Source organism: Ursus maritimus, unplaced genomic scaffold (assembly GCF_017311325.1).
Source record: "Ursus maritimus isolate PB19 unplaced genomic scaffold, ASM1731132v1 scaffold_12, whole genome shotgun sequence".
NCBI lineage: Eukaryota > Metazoa > Chordata > Mammalia > Carnivora > Ursidae > Ursus > Ursus maritimus.
Genome location: NW_024423564.1, coordinates 14258134 through 14277174, shown reverse-complemented (window position 1 = coordinate 14277174; position 19041 = coordinate 14258134). Strand labels below are relative to the sequence as shown.

General features: G+C 44.2%; 1 protein-coding gene across 2 annotated transcripts in view; it reads right to left on the bottom strand.

The window, feature by feature from the left end:
- Positions 1-15402, bottom strand: part of SORT1 (sortilin 1) — a 41420-nt gene extending 26018 nt beyond the window's left edge. For both annotated transcript variants that reach the window (XM_008704009.2, XM_008704010.2), the window contains exons 1-5: positions 15343-15402; positions 13828-13901; positions 4634-4736; positions 3937-4101; positions 225-298 (exon numbers count right to left, since the gene is read on the bottom strand). In XM_008704009.2, coding sequence (XP_008702231.2) covers positions 225-298; positions 3937-4101; positions 4634-4736; positions 13828-13859 — 374 coding nt within the window. In that variant the 5' untranslated portion in view covers positions 13860-13901; positions 15343-15402. The remainder of the gene's footprint in view (positions 1-224; positions 299-3936; positions 4102-4633; positions 4737-13827; positions 13902-15342) is intronic.
- Between the last annotated feature and the right edge of the window lie 3639 nt (positions 15403-19041).

Here is a 19041-nt window from a genome sequence, read left to right as displayed (position 1 = left end):
TCATACTTTCTACCCTAACACTTAGTGAGATGAAGTATTCTTGCCCAGCAGAATTCGAAGTTCCTCCAGGTCAAGATCTGTGTCCTCCCCTCCCCTTATATCCTGATGGCACCCTGAGGACGACTTGGCACATAGTCAGTGCTCAATGTTTGTTCATGTGACTTCTGGCAGCACCGTCAGGAAAGGTTCAGGGCTCTGCACAGATGGAGTCTTCTGTTACTCACCATTTGGCCAAACATACTGCTTTGTGGATTTCTTCCCATTTTCCCCCAAAATCCTTGGACACCCACAGGCCATTCTGAAAGATTATAAATGACTTATCAGAATTCCAGCTTTGTCCTGTGCAGCTGCTTGTATGACCTTTAATAATTCATATCTAACCAGTCAGGGCAGGAAACACACACACTGAAGTTGCATCCAAGCTGCCTATGCCACACACACACACACACACACACACACACACACACACACGGGTGGTGGGGCCCCTGCAGGGTTTTGGAAGTTCGGAATGACAAATGCTTATGAAGTGCCTACTGTGTGCCAGGCACTGTCCCAGATGTTGCACTGGGGACACAAAGACAAAAAAGATACACTCCCCGTTCTCGAGGAGCTCACGGTTTAACAAGGGGCGTGGGTAAGAATCTGATACAACGTGGTAAGTTATGGAAACACGGTCTCCAGGGTGAGAATAAGGGAGGGAGGGACAATGCATCAGTGATGGTTTGTGAAGACAGCTGAACTAGTATTAAATCATGAGCAGTGAAACCGAAAGGCGGCAAATGGGGAGATGGGACGTTATTGCGCAAATACACACGAGTACTAGCCAAGGCGAGAGGTGATAAAACGTCACAGCGTGGGCAAGGAGCTAAAAGCCTTCACGCACTGATGGAGCACAAATTCCAAGGTGAGGAAAGAAGGGGCTAATGCTAGGGACAGAGGTGAGGGCCAGCTCACAGAGGGCCCACGGTTTTACTTTATTTTTTTTTGAAAGAGAGAAAGAGAGAGAGCACATGTGCACATGAGTAAGGGATGGGGTGGAGGAAGGAGGGGAAGGGCAGAGGGAGAGAGAGAATCTTAGGTAGACTCCATGCCTAGCGTGGAGCCTGACACGGGGCTCGATCTCACGACCCCGAGATCACAGAACCCGAGCCAAACATCAAGAGTCAGGCACCTAGCTGACTGAGCCACCCAGGCGCCCCTCAGTTTTACCTTTTTAAAGGTGGAGTACTTGGATGGCAATGGGAAAGATGGGTTTCAGAGCAGAAGCAGGAAAGGTAGTGAGAAAGTAGTGATACATCGGTTCATTAAGAGTTAGTGAAGCCCTGGGGCCGCTGGGTGCCTCATTCAGTTAAGTGTCTGACTTCAGCTCAGGTCATGATCCCGGGGTCCTGGGATTGAGCCTTGTGTTGGGCTCCTTACTCAGCAGGACGTCTGCTTCTCCCTCTGCCTGCTGCTCCCCCTGCTCATGCGTTCTCTCTCAAATAAATAAATAAATAAATAAAATCTTAAAAAAAAAAAAAAGAGTTAGTGAGGCTCTAAACCATGGCTGTGAGGAACAGACTCAGGAAGAATCTAGAAACGAGATTCAGTAGAACTGGAAGCTTTTTCCTGTAGGGCAGAGGGTGTGTGTGTGTAATAGGGGAGCAGCAAGATAGAAATCTGAAGCCCTAGGAAGAAGCCAGAAATACGGATTTGAGAATCGTACACATTACAGGGGCAGTTACAATGGTCGGAGTGGAAGAGATTGCTCAGAGTGAAATGAGCAGTAGGGACTTAGGGCAGATTGACAGGAGTTTACAAAAGAGACCAGGAAGGAATGGTTAGAAGGTAAGAAAAAAGCCAAGCAAGCAGAGTTCCCAAAAGGAGAGACTGGCCAATATTTTCAAACGTAGCAGAAGCTCAGTAAGATAAAGACTGACGATGTCGGTTCCACTGGCAACACAAGCCTGTTGGGCCCAGACCCAGGCAGGTGGGACAGAGATGTCCTGGTACAGGTGAAATTAAAAGGGGCTGATCAAGGCAGAATTTACCTACAGTGCTCCCCCACTCTCACCCACCATTCCTCCTTCTGTAACTCCTTCCTCCTCGGGTGATGTTCACCTCCCAGCATTTCTAATTTACCCAACTCTACTTGGAAATAGGAAAGGGTCTGGTGCCACCTATTTGCACTTCAGTACACATTGGTCCATCTTCTCGACCCTGATTTTTTAAAAGATTTTATTTATTTATTTGAGAGAGAGAGCAAGTGCAGGGGGGAGGAGGAGAGAAAGACATATAAGCAGACTCCACATTCAGCACGGAGCCTGATGTGGGGCTCAATCTCACAACTGAGCCAAAACCAAGGGGTGGATGCTTAACTGACTGTGCCACCCAGGTGCCCTAACCCTGATAATTTTTATTTCCAACTTACCCTCAACTGGAAGAAATTTGAGGTATAAAAGCAGACTGGGGCTACCTCTTTCTGAGGATAGCATGTTTCAATAATCTTAAGACACTTGGTAACAGCGATTGGGTAGTCAAAAGGGGGGTTGGTGATTCTGTCCATTCCTCTGGGGGTCTCTTTGCTCCCTTGAAGGGCCTATAGTTCAAGCTGCTGGAGGCCAACTTCCTGGAATTGTTGCTTTAAGATCTGAGGCCTACCCAGCAGGCCAGTTTCCTTCCTCTGGCCTCTTTGGCTAAACTTAACTTTGACCTCCTTGAGTCTTCCAGCCTTCCCTCTGCTCAAAGATCTGCACAGAAGGCCCAGACCCCTGACAGCTCTTTGAGTGCCTTCACCCTCCCCGTGCTACCCCTCTGCTCAGTCTGACTTGTCCACACTGATGATCCGGTTTCTGTCCCCACAATGGTCACCACAGCAATGGCTCTCAAATATTAGTGTGCAGACTCAGCTAGCAACTCAGTTGTTAAAAATACTAGCCATCTCAAAACCAAAAGTCACTGATGGACTATGTCTGGATCGGGGCCTATGAACTGCATATTAAACGAGTCTCCCTGGGGTTTCTCTCTGATGTTGCTGGCCAGGAGACCACACTCTAAGAAATAAGATGAGAAAGAGCCCATGCAAATGTAAAGTATAATTCTGATTATCATAGTCTAGCAACTCAGCCACTTTGGGCCCTTAAAATCCATGGTAAAGGAGACTGGTCCTCTGGGAAAGGAAAAGTGAAACGTGCTCCCCCAGAGAGCTTTCCGAAGAGAGGTGGAAGGGAAAGGGGGGGGACACTGGTTTCTGGGGACAGTATAGCAATCGTGGTAGGGGACGCAGAGATTTAAAATTCAGGATATTTAATACAGGAGTATCAAAGACAGAAATCAGGGTGCCTGGGTGGTGCAGTCGTTAAGCGTCTGCCTTCGGCTCAGGGCGTGATCCCGGCGTTCTGGGATTGAGCCCCACATCAGGCTCCTCCACTATGAGCCTGCTTCTTCCTCTCCCACTCCCCCTGCTTGTCTTCCCTCTCTCGCTGGCTGTCTCTCTCTCTGTCGAATAAATAAATAAAATCTTAAAAAAAAAAATAAAACAAAACAAAGACAGAAATCAATATGCTTTATATACTGGGAACTAACAAAAAAAATTATGAAGACATGGTTTGGCCATAGCAAAGGAACAGTACCATCAGGAGTTTGACAATTTATGCCTGCCCCTTGAAGCACAAGAATGATTACATTAAACTATTTTCGGGTTCATTACTCTGATAGCACACCACATCTACTCGCTTAAAAAAACATGTAACGCCGGCTAGATACTACCCTTGTCTGAGCTAGATAGCACACGAAAATCAACTGGAAAAAAATGCAAAAAATTCATAATTCGTGCCTTAAGAAGTCACTAGAAAGCAGTCCAATATAAAGGCATTTCCTACAGGGTTCTTTTAAAACAGTGTATTTTGAGTCTATAAAAACGCGAAAAAGCAAGACCAGTTCCTCAGCTCTACTTACTTCAGTGCTGAGGGCTAAAAGATAATCAGAATTCTGAGGGCTATACATCATCTGAGTCAGAGGATGGAAAGGGAGATTGGTCTGAACAAAGTTCTTGGCAAAATCTGATGATCTGAAGATTCTTCCTCCGTGACTTCCTCCAGACACCTCTGCTGTTAAAATCACCTGATTAGGGAGAAAAACGTTCAGAGTCAGAGTGTAATACTGTAAAAGCACAGACGTTCTCACACCGTTTTCACCAGATAGTCGTTAAGAAAATCCCAACACTAAGAGGAGTTATAAAAACGGATTAGTTGGTGTACTGCACTCCTCAAGTATTAGTCCTATAACACATATTTCCCTCCCCTGAAACAGTGCAACAGAACTAGGAATTTAGCCGCTTAATCTGAGATTAGCTAGTGGCCCAAAGACTAAAATGTTGTTTTGCGGATTATACATTGTGACACCAAACAACCACTACGTAATTACAAAGAGCTCGGCTGGATCTTGGATAGGGACCAAGAAAAAAAAAAAGAAGAAGAACCTGTGTGTTGAATTCCATTCCTTTATGAACAGCGCTAAATTATGTTTAATTTTAAAATGCACTAACAGCAAACTAAATATACTGCTGTATACAACCGGGCCATTGCAACATCATCATCTGACAGCCCGCGCGTGGTACCAAGCACAGCTTCATCTGCGTACGAAGGAGTCGCACCTTTCCAGAATTCTCAGGACCGATAGCCATGCCAAACTCAGTCCGAATGAAGGTGTTGTTGATGAGATTTGTAATATCCTTAAAGTTCTTCCCATAGTCCTCGCTGAGAGGAAGAAAAGCAAGACACATTTAGAATGCGGTGGTCAAGGACACTGCCGGGCAGCTGCCTGGCTTCCCGCGACCCCACCCCACCAGCTTCGCTGAGGCCCTCACCACCCTCCCCTGCACAGTTACCCCAGGGGAGTGGATTCCATCTCTAGCTCCAGTGGAGGGCCTGAGCAGTCTGAAGGAAATTCCACCCCCTTACCAGTAATGGGGTCAGAAATGGGGAGTGACCCAGGTTGAGCCAATAAGACAAAAGGGGGAAATTGGGAGTCTTTGAGGAAAATACACTTCTTTATACTTCAGACACCCGCCTGACAAAATGATCTGTCTTCCTTCAGCCCAGTGGTTCTCAATCAGTGTCTTTCTGCGAGCCACCCCCCTCCCCCGCCACTGCACACCCGTGGCCATGTCTGGAGACATTCACGAAGATCACAGCCCAGGGGGAGGTGCTGCTGGCATCGAGGGGGTAAAGGGCACAGCACGGTTTCACAACAAGCAAACACGATCTGACCCCACGTGTAATACAGAGGTTCAGAAACCCCACCACTGTCCTATGCGAATACAAAGCAAAAAAACTGCTACAGGCATTCTGGCACGATAAGAACACAACTTGAAAAACAATCCAAAGAAGTGGAGAGAACTGCTGAGGGAATTCTGGAATTCTAGAGAAGCAGAGTCTATGACACTGGATTGAACGAACACTGAGGCCCATCCTTCTTCTGTATTTAGTTAGGAGCCGTTCATTCCCTTATTATTCAGGCTAGTTTGGGTTGGGATGTCCGCTAAATGTACCCAAAGGCCTCCAACGAATCTAGTCACGTGCGGTACTACTGATAAAGCTGCAAACGGGGAGCAGGAGTCCTGAGGGCCCCCCACTCCCGGAGGGGCCATACCAGGCACCGGTAGCTACCGCACGCCGCACGCAGAACACCGTTCGGGAAAACAAACTTCATCTCATCTCAGGTTGTCAGAGCTTTTCCCGAAAGTTCATTCCAACAATATTTTTGAGACGTACTCAATTCCATGTTTAGAGTTGGAAAACCAAAAGCAAAAAAGTCGGAAGCTATCTGCCTCCGACAGGCTTCATGCTGTGTCCCGTCCACTAAAGCACGCTGTAGAAGCCAACACCTTCGCAGCCGTGAAATCTAACCACTGGGTGTTGCACGTTAGTTGCCCAGGGATAAACGCAACGTTCCGTTGTCTGCACTGATATAATATACGACTTAACAAATGGTACAGTTTTGGTAGCAGCCTCAACAAATAAAGAATCACAGAACCGCAGAACACGGAACACATGAGATGCAAGGGACAGAGGAGAACCTCTTGTCCAACTCCCTCATCTCACAGATGGTGAGGTTCAAGGAGGCAACTGGTCAAAAGTCGACCAGTTAATCAAGGGCAAAACTGAAACTTCAGTGCAATTCTCTTGTAACTCTCAGTCCCGTACTAGAGGCAACTTTTAATTATTCGTGAGGAGCTTTTCTCGTACGACCTGGAGACTTCCACGATCCTGCCAGGGCGCGTGGCCTGGCAGCAAAGATGGGCTAAGAGGAAGCTGGAGGCAGACAGGAAGGCGGTGTCTCGAGGGTTTGCGCAGGTCCCTGACAGCACGCTAAAGCGATCTACACAGGACTTCAAGTTGTCTGAAAGACTCTTCCTCAACAAAGTCGGGATTAGGCGCCACCCAACTGATTCTTGACTACCCTTTCCTTGGCTTTGGAGCACAAGAAGGGTTCTTATCCTCGGACAGTGGGTCACAGGGATATGCGTAAACACTCCCTAGCGCTACGACACGTCCACGTCCTCAATCGCTCTGATAACCATCTGGAGGGGTTTGTAGTGGCTTGCTCACCACCAGCTCACAAATCTCCCCTCCTGCATGACATCCCCAGGGAACTTCCACAAACCTGTTGGCAAGCCTGCTTGCTTTTTAAGAACTTGGCACAACAAACACATCCCTGCCCTTCAGAAAAGAAAGCAACATGAACAAAACAAAAATAAAATCTTCTGCGACACTACTTTGGCCACTTAAAAAAAAAACTGGAGCACAGAGGACTAGTATCGACCTGCTAGGATTTGTGTAGGGTTCTGCTAAGGCCATCAAAGGCCGAGGAATATATTTTAACACTTCATTTTAAAGTAGCTCTATTTGGGGTACCTGGGTGGCTCAGCTGGTTAAGAGTCCAACTCTTGGTTTCAGCTCAGGTCATGATCTCAGGGTCGTGGGACTGAACCCTGCATCAGGCTCCATGCTCAGGGCACCTGCTTGAGATTCCTTCCCCCTTCTTCTCCCTCTCCCTCTGCTCCTGCCCCTGCTTGCGTTCTCTCTCTCTCTCTCTCTCAAATAAATAAAATCTTAAAAAAATAAAAAAGTAGCTTTATTTTCTATCAGCACACAACATACATCAGGAAGAGGAAATCAATGCGACATCTTGACAAATAAATCTACTTTTCAAAATCCATAAGATAATTAATAGTGTCATGAACAGCAGTCAAATGATAAGTTAAGTAAATCCTGTGAAACCATCTGCTTTAGAAACAAATCTTTTGAATAAAAAAATAACCAATTTCTGGTTGCCAAAAATAAATGATCACTTATGCGTGTCTCTGTGCTGTAAACACACACAAGATTATGCACATACTTGCAGCTGAAGAAAGTGTTAAAATACAAATATTTTCAGACTAGAACCCAATACCCCCAAAGAACAAGAAAGATCTAGACATTATTAAAATAAATGAAAAAAAAAAAGTAATCATCACATGGGACTTCTAGTAAGACAGAGCACCAAAATTCCTAGCAGGATGAAGCACTCAAAGCGGGTTTTTCCGGGAGACTCACATACCGACACTCAACGCAAACGTCAATACTCAAAAATTAGAGCCTTGTTTTTGAGGACTTTTCATTCATAGTATATTGGAACTTGTGACACCAGGCATCCGAACCACAGACATTTAATGAAAAGTAACAGCATGAGAGTTCTACGGTATCTCAGACACTCTTACATTTTATTTTTCTCAACAATCAAACAAGCATACGGGGCGCCTGCGTGGCTCACTCAGGGAAGCATCTGACTCTTGATTTCAGCTCAGGTCATGATCTCGGGGTCGTGAGATCGAGCCCCGAGTCAGGCTCCGTGCAGAGCATGCTTAAGATTCTCTCTCTCCCTCTGCCCTCCCCCCCTCAGGCACGTGCACCTACATTCTCTCTCTTAAAACAGACAAGCATAGATACCCTTGTTTGGTTGGCTTTCAGGCCTCACCGTTTTTCTCTTTAGTTCATTTTTGTCATGATGAAGTTGCTATAAATTGCAACATAAAAGCAACAAGGATGACGACAAACTTTAAAAGGATCCAAACTGCTGTTTTGTAGTTTTCACTAATCAGGAAAGCTTATACGGCAGATCCTTATTGTTCCTAGATCCCATTTTGCAAATCTGACTACTCATTCAGATGTATTTGTGACCCTTACTCGAGGCTCTTTTGCCGTCATTCGCAGCACGCACAGAGTGAGGAACATTTGAGTAACCCTGCACGCACACTCCCCGCTGAGGGCTGGTAAGGGGACACCGTGCCTTCCTGGGCCAGCTCTTAGCCTGTTAGTAAGTGTCTTCTTCGCAGTCTACTTAGTGCCACACATTTTGCACTTCTGTGGTTTTGCTGGTGATTCTGCTGCACAGAAGAGCACGATGGTAAAGGGCTGGTGTTCCTGAGCACAAGAAGGCTCTGATGTGCCTTACGGAGAAACCACGTGAGTTAGACAAGCGTCTTCTGGGCATGAGGTACGAGCTCAACGTTAATGAATCAACAGTATACATTCAGTAAGGTGTCTTCCAACAGAAACGCACATGAAACCAGATCATGTACGGGGGCGCCTGGGTGGCGCAGCCGTTAGGTGTCTGCCTTCGGCTCAGGGCGTGATCCCGGCGTTATGGGATCGAGCCCCACATCAGGCTCCTCCACTGGGAGCCTGCTTCTTTCTCTCTCACTCCCCCTGCTTGTGTTCCCTCTCTCGCTGGCTGTCTCTCTGTCAAATAAATAAGAGCTTAAAAAAAAACAAAACGAGATCATGTACTGATCAATGAACAAAAACGAATGTTGTGAGCAGAGGTTTGCAGGAGCTGGAATCTTTTTTTCTTTCCCCGGGGAGCAATGGCTCCATACTCGACAATTCGGTGTACATGGCGACCCCACAGAAAAATGCCAACCAACTGCATTGAGACCTCCAGTTAAGAGACCAACAGGGAGAGAAGGTAGCTTGTTAAGATGTGGAACATTAAAAGCAGACCCGAAACCACAGACCAGCCAGTAGAATGGGCAGAATTTGGATTCACATTAAGCTGAACTCCCAATACTTCAGTCTCTCTCTCTCTTTTTTTTTACTCCCCACCGTCTAATGCTACCTTATGTCTTTTTATTTTAATATTTTATCATTTTTTTCTTACTGAAAAAAGGATACATGTTTTCTGTAGAAACTTTGAAAATACAAGTGGGCAAATAAAGGGGGTAATATATTGTGAATAAAATCCTGGAACTTTTAATCAGAAGGAACATGAGTATGCAGCCGGTGTCCCTATTTTGCTTTGGTTGACAAGGCAATTCTAATATGTATTTTAATGGGAATATCTCCTAAATGATGAAAACCACCTAGTTTCATGATTTTTATATGCCCTAAGTTTGTAAAAGTGAAGCTGTAGTAAAAATGCCATCATCATACATTTTAATAAACTTTTTCTTTAAGAAAAAAAAGCAGTGAAATATATTTTGTAATGAATTCATGCTAACCTTGTGACTAAAATATATAGTCATTATTAATAATCTACTGCAGTGAAAACTGAACCAAGCGTATCATTAAAAAGGCTGTCGTACAGGATATCTTGGAGAAGCCAGTTTACTACGCTTTGCTTTAATATCTGTTGATACCTTTGCATTAACTTTTTTTTTTTTTTTTACCTCAAGTAACATCCTTAAACATTTACATTGACTATGGAATAAAATTTAATGTGAAATTTAGTCATGTCAAGATGCCCTTACTAATTTCTAAAAGTTGAACGACTCTCGATAGGAAATAAAAATCACAAAAAAATAGCAGGGTTTTTATTTATTTATTTATGGGCGGGAGGGACAGAGGGAGAGGGAGAAAGAGAATCTCAAGCAGACTCCCCGATGAGCGCGGAGCCCAATGATGAGGGGCTCGATCTCACGACCCTGAGATCACGACCTGGGCCAAATCAAGAGTAGGACACTGAACCGACTGAGCCACCCAGGCGCCCCCAAATAGCAGCAGGTCTGGGGTAACTGGGTACAGAATTTTGGTGTAGAATAATGTGTACACGTGTTTCAGTAAGTTGATCTTACCGTGAAAAGTTAGACTCAAGAGGCCATCGAACAAAAGCATGCAAAACGTATTTCAGTTGCCAAAAACCAAATTATCATCTTACCCATAGGTATGGTTTATTTCTTTCTAACTTCACATTTGAAAGAGGCAAATGTACTTTACAATCTATTACATAAATTATTCCTTATTGGAGGATCAAAATTTAAGCTACTCAAATATAACTCCTTTAAATTGAAGACATTAATATATTATTCAATTTTACCTAATTATCAATGCCTAGGGACGTTACTTATTATTTCCCTAATCTTCCCACAATTCTTTTTTATACCCTGAAGATCAAAGTGTATTTCCCTCTAACTCGGCGTAGGTAACAGACACAACTTCCTTCTATTCCTCTGAGCCTCTGGGCCGTAAGACTCGGAGCAGCTGGCACGCGATCAAGTGCCTTTTATTTGATTACCAAATGAACCTTTGACCACATAAGATACAGTACAGAAAGATAATCTGGTAAATAATATAATCGGGAGCGCTGTGAAAAACAGAAGAGTCTTCGGAGGGGATCCGACAGGCTTTTATTTTATTTTTCTGTTGGGCAACCTGAGCGCGTTCAGGACTCCTCTTCATCAAGCTGCCCCCTCCCCTCCGAAGCCACAAGAGCCCCTCTGCCAGCGGCCGGACCACACAGGTCCCTTCAGAGCGCCAGGCCAGCCCCATGGGAGAAGCAAGGAGGCCTCTTTACAGTCTCCACCTAAACTCTGGAAGAGCGCTCACTGCACAGCAGGGAGGAAAGAATTAATATTCAAAATGACCTTGGCAAAAACAAAACACCACCAGACAAGAAGCTGCTGTGCGACAGGAAGCAGGAGCAGCTCAGTCCCCGAGGCCACACGAGAAACAAGCGGCTGCCCTCTGGTCAAGCGCGCTAGGGGTTCTCACAATACCAGACAGATACAGGACAGGAAGGGCTGAGTCAGAGGCTCGTCCGTATTTTAACAGTAACACTTACTGGTCCCGCTTTTGTTTTGTTTTTTGGTTGACTTAAAGCAAGCGCAAAATTGAAAAGTAGAAAAGTGGGAAACAGAGTCCTGAAAACACATTTCACTCCCCCCTGGGTATGACTCACGGACCGGTCTAGCCACACGCTTTCAAGAGCAGTGTAGACAGGAAAAAGTGAATTCAGAAGGCCAGCAAGAAAGTGGCCAAGGCAAGAGGTATAGAAGATAACTCAACCTGGAGAGAGAGGGAAGAGTTTAGTGAACAGCCTTCACAGCAGGTAGGGATCCATCAGAGAGGTTTTCACCTGCTACTAAAGAACGAACTGGAGATCAGCGTCTTCTATGACGCAAACGTGTGATATTTACCACAGCGGCATGAGTAATACTGAAAACATCAGCTACAACCTAAGTGTCCACGAGGATAGCGATTAAGTAAGTTCTGTCAATCTAACAAAATGATGCAGGGATATGAAAAATCACAGGGCCTGAGCACTCACCAGGCGGAATGGAGATAGGCTGTCACGCCAGCTGTTAGTAATACTTGCACGTCGGCAGGGGCAAGGGTATGTGGGCGTTCGTAGAAGCCACGGAAGCATCTGGGGGCGGGCAGTCACTCTTTGCCAACTGGCGCCAAAGGCTTTCAAATTCATCTTTACAACTGGTGACAGCAGCGCCAGCATGAGCTGGCTACGTGCCGTCCCCGGCTGTCGGCACGACGGCCGCTAGCCCCACTACGCTCCTGCTCCACTCCAACCTCTGCAAAGTACAGCCTGCAACAGTTCTACGGTGACCATTATTACCGCCTTTCCCTTACAGGTGACAAAAAACTGAGGGAGGCTAAATGACTTGTTCGAGTTCATTCTGCTTGCAAATGACAGTGCTGAGATCCAATCCCAGGCCTGTTTGCCAACACAATCTGGCAACTTAACCCTGGACCACGCTGCTTCCCAAGACTATGTAGCCATATGATTAATGTGACAGGGAAAAATCAAGATAATAAAGTGTAAATAAATTAAGTGTAAATAATTTACGTTCTAGGGTGAATTTTTTTCTTTTAAAATTTTATAATATGGTTGTTTTATAATATGGTTGTTTTGCTTTTATCATGAAAGGTAAACTGGTAAGAAAAACTGTATCATAAAGATTTTCTGACAGCAAGGTTTTTTAAACGAAGAGTTACTGAAGTTACAAATTAAAAAAAAAAAAAAATTTTCCCTCCCTGAACAGGATACTTTCATCTGTCTGAAATCCTTCAACTACTGTTCTGAATAAACAAAATCACCTACAAATTATAGCCCTTTCTAGCACTGGGATTCTACGAGGCATTGTCAATCTTTATCAAACAAATAAAAAATACTATCAGCCTAAAAATTATAGAGAAGCCAAGGTATTCATTCATTCAATTAGTATGTACTGCTTGCCTGCTGTGAGTCAGCTGTTGGGCTGGTTGGTGGAGAACCCCGGGCTAGTCAAGAACCTTGCTTTCATGGAGCATACAGCAATTTCAAGATGGCAATTCCTTCTTGGCCAATTTTGAAGCCCACATCACTGTGCTTCAGCAGTGAGCCCTGGCTCCAGGCTCAGGAGCAGCCGCCAGTGATCACGCCTACTAGGGAAGGGAGGTTGGGCTGACCCACCTCAGAGAATCAGCATGGGTTCACGCCCTCCTGGACCAAGACCAACAGTCAAAGAAGGAACCCTGAGAGAGTACAATGGCTCTTGGGAGGTCCCTTGGCCCCGGGGGGGGGGCAGTTTTATGTCATCTGCTGGGATGTCATCTTTCTTTCTTGGGGGGAAAATGGGATAGACACAAATGACTGAGAAGATAATCAGCAATTTCTGAGACTTAGCTGGTCTTGAATCTTATAATTAAGGGAAAGAACCTACTATTTAACCACGCTGTACCTTTGAGAAGACAACTCTGAAGCTTTGTAGATGTCACAGGATAGATTATCGTTCCTGAACATACACTGCCACCATCATTACCAGTGTGAACACCATGATGCCCTTGGGTTAGGTCTGACCTGAGAACTTCCTCCTGATCTGGAAACAAGCTATTTAGGGCTCAATATATGTGTCCACTTTGTTGTCAGATAAATCACATTCGCTTGAAAGGTACAGTGAGGACTGTTATTTCAGGGATATAAAAACCATTTTGTGTTATTTCAGGGATATAAAAAAACTCATAATAAATAGAAAGATGGTTAAACTCTATGCTACCTTCCCACAAATATATACCCATTTATTTTTTATTTTATTTTATTTTTTTTAACGATTTTATTTATTTATTTGACAGAGAGAGACAGCGAGAGAGGGAACAAAAGCAAGGGGAGTGTGAGAGGGAGAAGCAGGCTTCCCGCTGAGCAGGGAGACCAACATGGGGCTCGATCCCAGGACTCTGGGATCATGACCTGAGCCGAAGGAAGACGCTTAACGGCTGAGCCACGCAGGCGCCCCAAATATACACCCATTTAAATGAAGAGATACAGATCCCTACGGACTCTTCCTTCATCTTCCTTTATTGTTTTGCCACTCAGTGAGGTCAGCCTAATCTCCTTGGAACTAGATCCCTTTCCGTACTTCTTCAGGTTGCTAAGCAGACACTCAGCGTGCTGAGTGTGACAGTCTGGTGAAAATTTAAGATGGCTACAAGATCCTTTAAATCAGCTTTTAGACTCCATCATGTCTATAAAAGTAGAGAACTTACATTCACAATGTGTTACTCCGCCAATGCCCCAGCCACATGTTACACATCTCACCTTCGATATAGCTTGGACTGTCCGAAAGTCATAATTACCAGTGGTACATGGAAGGTAGTCAAGACTAGAATGATCTGGGAAGAGACAAAAGCATGCAGTCAATAAGAAAGATAGTCCAATTACATGCTTGCATGTGATGGGATTAAATCAACATCTAAAAGATTGCCAAGAGCCCTACGGTAGCCCATACTGTAATATCAGAAAACCAAGAAGGACCACGTTTCCAGGGTTCACAATGACTCAAGATCTCAACTCATTTTGTTGAAATGATCCCATCACATACACTTGAAGTAGTAAGGCAGAGCTAATCAACTATACATTATAATAAAGGAAGGGTTTAACTCTTTTGTGTTCCTATTATTGTAAGATAGTCTCAGGCAAAGATCATCCCTCTTTCTGCTTTCTGCTTACAGAGGCTAGAATATATGTTCTAACAGAGGTCACTACGTCATATACATTTGTCCTTTTCTTCCTCTCCTCGCTGTTAGTTCTCCATGAAATTAATTTTTCAAGTAAGTATTTTTCTAGACACAAATGTGCATGAGGAAAAGACTGATAGTAGGTCAGTACAAGAGGCTGTGGAGTCTCAAACAGCCATATAACAAGAAACCTTAGAGATACCAACTATCTTAGAGAAATGGATAAATCATGGAAATTGGTGCGCTACTCAAATTTTAGAAGAAACTGAGACATGGTTAAAGACATTCTACCAGAAGTTTAAAAATTAATTAAAATAAGAAATTTATAACTTGCTTTTCAACACCAAAATTCTGTTTCTTTCGATTCCTGATACCACCATCATGGGCCTCCGTGCTATGATATATATGTTACCAGAATACCAGAGGGTATGAGCTGTGGCCCTGGCCCCTTGTTCAGACAGAGGGACACAGAGCCGGCAATGCCAAGCCCTGACTCAAGACCTGAGGCCACCCTCAGCGCTCCCTCCTACTGGGAGACCGTCTACACCAGCAGGGAGAAGATGCTGCCGGACTCTGCTTCCACGCCGCCAGTCCCGGCAGGGGCTCCTCCGTGGTAGGGGAAGAGACAACAGATGGGGCTGAAGAACTGCAAGCCCATGGGCGCCACAGTCCTTCAATGCTAACTGTGGGAAAGGACACAGGAGCAATACAGTTTGGAGGAGAAATGCCGAGATGTGCAAAGTGCAGTCTTCTGCGGCTACACAGGGGTTTTCCCAAGTATTGTGAGGCTCCCGTCGGAGCACGTGGCACTCTCCTTCCTCTTTCTTCTTCTTGCTCATCTTGATGCCAAGCAGCCACCAAACACTAAAAAGGTGTCTATCTTCCTATTATGGAAGAAGGCGGTCACTAGATGTTCCCAGTTCTAAAGCAAAACCAAACCAATCAGAACTTCCCGAAAGTCTGTACAGCGAACATGCGTTTTCTGCAACGGAGGTTGGAGACCATTTCAGAAAATAACAACATTCAGTGTTTAAACCCCTAAAATCCCCATCTTCTTCTTGCTACACTGAGTTAACAGACTCAAAATACTACTTACCCCAGTGCCATCGCCAACCCAGGACAAGGATACTGAGACACTGAGATCATCAAACACATGCTATAAGGGAAAAAAAAAAAATTCATTTAGAAATGACATCTGTCTTTCGAACTCTGTCTTCCTTAAATAATTCAGAACACTATTACTTTCAAAGTAATTAAGTTCATAATTATAAGGGGGGTATGAATTCCCAGAAAAATCTGGGAGAGCCGGGATTGAACTACTTAACCCAAATTACAAATAACCTGGACATTTTAATTCTCCTTTATATGAAGTAAGCCAAGCAGATGAGTTTTCTTACTGCACAGATGGGGGGATGGAATAATCTAATTGCTTTCTCCAACAGAACTAAATATACAGATATAGAAAGTATTCTTAGGATGCTTTAAAACAAGAGATCACAGCCCACATTGACAGATATAATTGTAACCCAATCGGCATAATTTGAATTCTTCTAGGCAGCCTTCACAGTATAGCCGAGTAGTTAATAGCTGGATTCCTTTTGCTCCTAGGCTAACTCACTCAAAATGGCAAGGGGCAGAAGCAAGAGCCAATGCCCTGTTTCACCTTTAAATAGTGATGATGGGGGCACCTGGGTGGCTCAGTCCATTAAGTGTTTGACTCTTGACTTTGGCTCAGGTCACGAACTCAGAGTTGTGAGACTGAGCCCCGTGTCAGGCTCTTTGCTCAGTGCGGAGTCTGCTTGTGATTCTCTCCCCCCCTCTCCCTCTGCTCCTCCCCCTACTCTCTCTCTAAAATAACGAATAAAATAAATCTTTAAAAATAAATAAATACATAGTGGTGATGATCATGAATTATGATAGAAGAACAGTCCTAACAGTTGTGGTAAGAGTGAAGAAAAAGAAAAGGGAAAGCTGGTATATTATATCCAAGATATGGTAAGCATGTTGGAATGTAGCTATAATCATCATCATTTAGGGTTGGTTTTCAAATGTGTTCTCTATTTATAAAATAATACATATCCATCATAGAAAATGTAGGCAAGAATGGGGAGGTATGATAAAGAAAAAAATTATTTATAATCCTATCACATGGAGATATTCAAGGCTAACATTATGGGTATGGTCTTCTTGTCTCTATCATTTTTATTTTATTTTACTTTTTTATTTAAATTCAATTAGCCAACACATAGTACGTCGTTAGTTTTTGGTGTAGCGTTCAGTGATTCATTAGTTGTGTACAACACCCAGTGTCACCACATCACGTGCCCTCCTTAATGCCTATCACCCAGTTACTTCATTCCCCTGTCATTTTTTTTAACTGATAAAGAATTCCAAAAAGGCAATACTGGCACTTGGTAAAAATTTCCAACCATACACAAATGTATACAGTTGGTCCTTGAGCAACGTGGGGGGGAAAGAGTACTGACCCCCAGCACAGTAAAACATGTGCGTTTAACTTTCGACTCCCTCAAAACTTAACTACTAACAGGCTACTGTTGACTGGAAACCTTATCGATATCATCATCAGTAGATTAACACATATTTTGTATGTGATATGTACCATATACTGTATTCTTGCAATAAAGTAAACTAGAGAAATAAAATGTTATAAAGAAAATCATAAAGAAGAAAAAATACATTTACAGTAACGCGCTGTATTTATATAAAAAAAACACAACAAAACAACTACGTGTAAGTGGACCCATGCAGTTCAAACCCGTGTTGCTCACAGGTCAAATATATAACAGAAAGCGAAGAGCTTTCCTCCTCCCCCACCACGTGCCCCACCCCCTCAAGCCCCACCCCCCCCCAGCAGTGAATAGTTTAGTACGCGCTTCTGCTAAATGTTGACGAGTATGCTTTTCACTTATAAAGACTTATTCTATCTTCTTCAGTTTTTTAATCTGAAGCGTGGCCTGCCTCTCCAAGTATGAGCAGCTCCTTAGAAGCAGAGGCTATAACCTTACGCTTCTTGGTATTCCTTGTGCCTGGCATGCTACTTTACACCCTCAATAAGCATTTGTTGAAAATGATTATACATCCTTCCCAAACCACAAACTCAGTCTCAAAATAGAACATGTCTATAAATGGTGGGATGCCAGCCGCTTGGTCACTCGAGCCACTACTCCAAACAGAGAAGTCTAAAGAAATAGGACTCAAAACACTAATTGTTTTGTTTATCCTCTCATTCTCTTTCGTGGTCCTCCTGAACGGGTTTCTGAATTCACCTATGCTGTCTGCCCCCTGGACTGTGAGGACCTTTGGGATCAGCAGAAGCTCTTGAACAATCGCTGGAAATGGTACAATCAGTGCCTCACGCGGGCTTGCTCGCTAAATGCTGGTTAACTCTCAAACGCTCAGGCGGCGCGTCCCACAGCCTCTGCGGGACAGAAAGGCCATTCATACACGGAAGCCGGCTAGGCATCTGAGGAAAAGTAGGGCTGCTAGAGACATCTGGAACCAGCAGCTTAAAAACCGACACAGCAACGTGTCTTGTAAGATACTCCACGCAGAGCAAGACGGCCCGTTCTCTCGAGTGAGGATACAGTGTCTGAAATGACATCAAGGAGCTCCCTGAGGGGCAGGAATAGCCAGAGCTGCCACACGCGCCAGACAGACCACACGGGCTCACAGTCGTCTAAACGCAGGCCATCTTTCCAAGGAAGGCTCTGGTCATCACAGCTGACTAGGATGAAAGAAAAATTCCATCACCGGAGTCCTGGCTATCTTGATCGGGCCACGGTATACTTAGTCTCGAGCCAATCGGGATCTGCAACTCGCTTTTCAGACAAAGCTCTACACGCCTGACCCAGTCCGTGCACACTGGCCTCCCTCACCGTTTCCTGTTGCCCAGTCACAGAAGGAGGAGGGTCGTTAGACATCACTAGCGATATCCAGCTTCACCTGAACAACTCAAAGGATAGCTGGCCTCATTTGTCATCCAAAGAGTTCCTCTGGAAATGCAGGCCAGATTTATTAACTCTAATTGTGGTATTCTGCTACCCTCAGCCCTCCCTCTCTTCCCTTCCCTTCCCAATAGCCAAGTACATTTTACTTTTGAAAACATACAAACGCACTGAAAAAACCCATCTATCTATGGCAAATGCAACTCACGTTTTATATTCCAGTCTTTAACATTCTTATACTTGTGAAAGTAAAAGAAAAAAATGAAACCAGATCTAACAACAGACCAAACCTCAGGTGGAAAGAAAAGGTCATATGGAAAGAAAAATTAACCCTCGTCTAAATGCTATTCTGGTCTTGCCTTAAAAAGCTTTAAAACAAAACAAAACACCAAAAACCCAAGAACTAAAAGGACCAATCCACTGCCAAGGAACCTAACTATGCCCCAGACCAAAGTTTAAGATATTTATAGGAATATAAAAATATCTAGCACTTGAGAAGATAAAATTCACAATGTCCAACGTTCAATCAAAAAAAACCAGGCATGCAAAGCAGCAAGAAAACAGGAACCATAATGAGGAGAAAAATCAATCAAACTGACCCAGAAATAACACAGATAATAGAACGAATAGACAAGGACGTGAAGATAGCTGCAATTATACTCCACAGGTTCAGGAAATTAGAGAGTAGATTGAGCATGCTAAATAAAGGCACAGAACATATGAAACAGACTCAAACTGGACTTCCAGCGATGGGAAGTACAGTGTCTGGGATGAAGATTACCCTGGACAGCATTAACAGGCGAGGAGGCACTACAGAAGAAGACATTAAT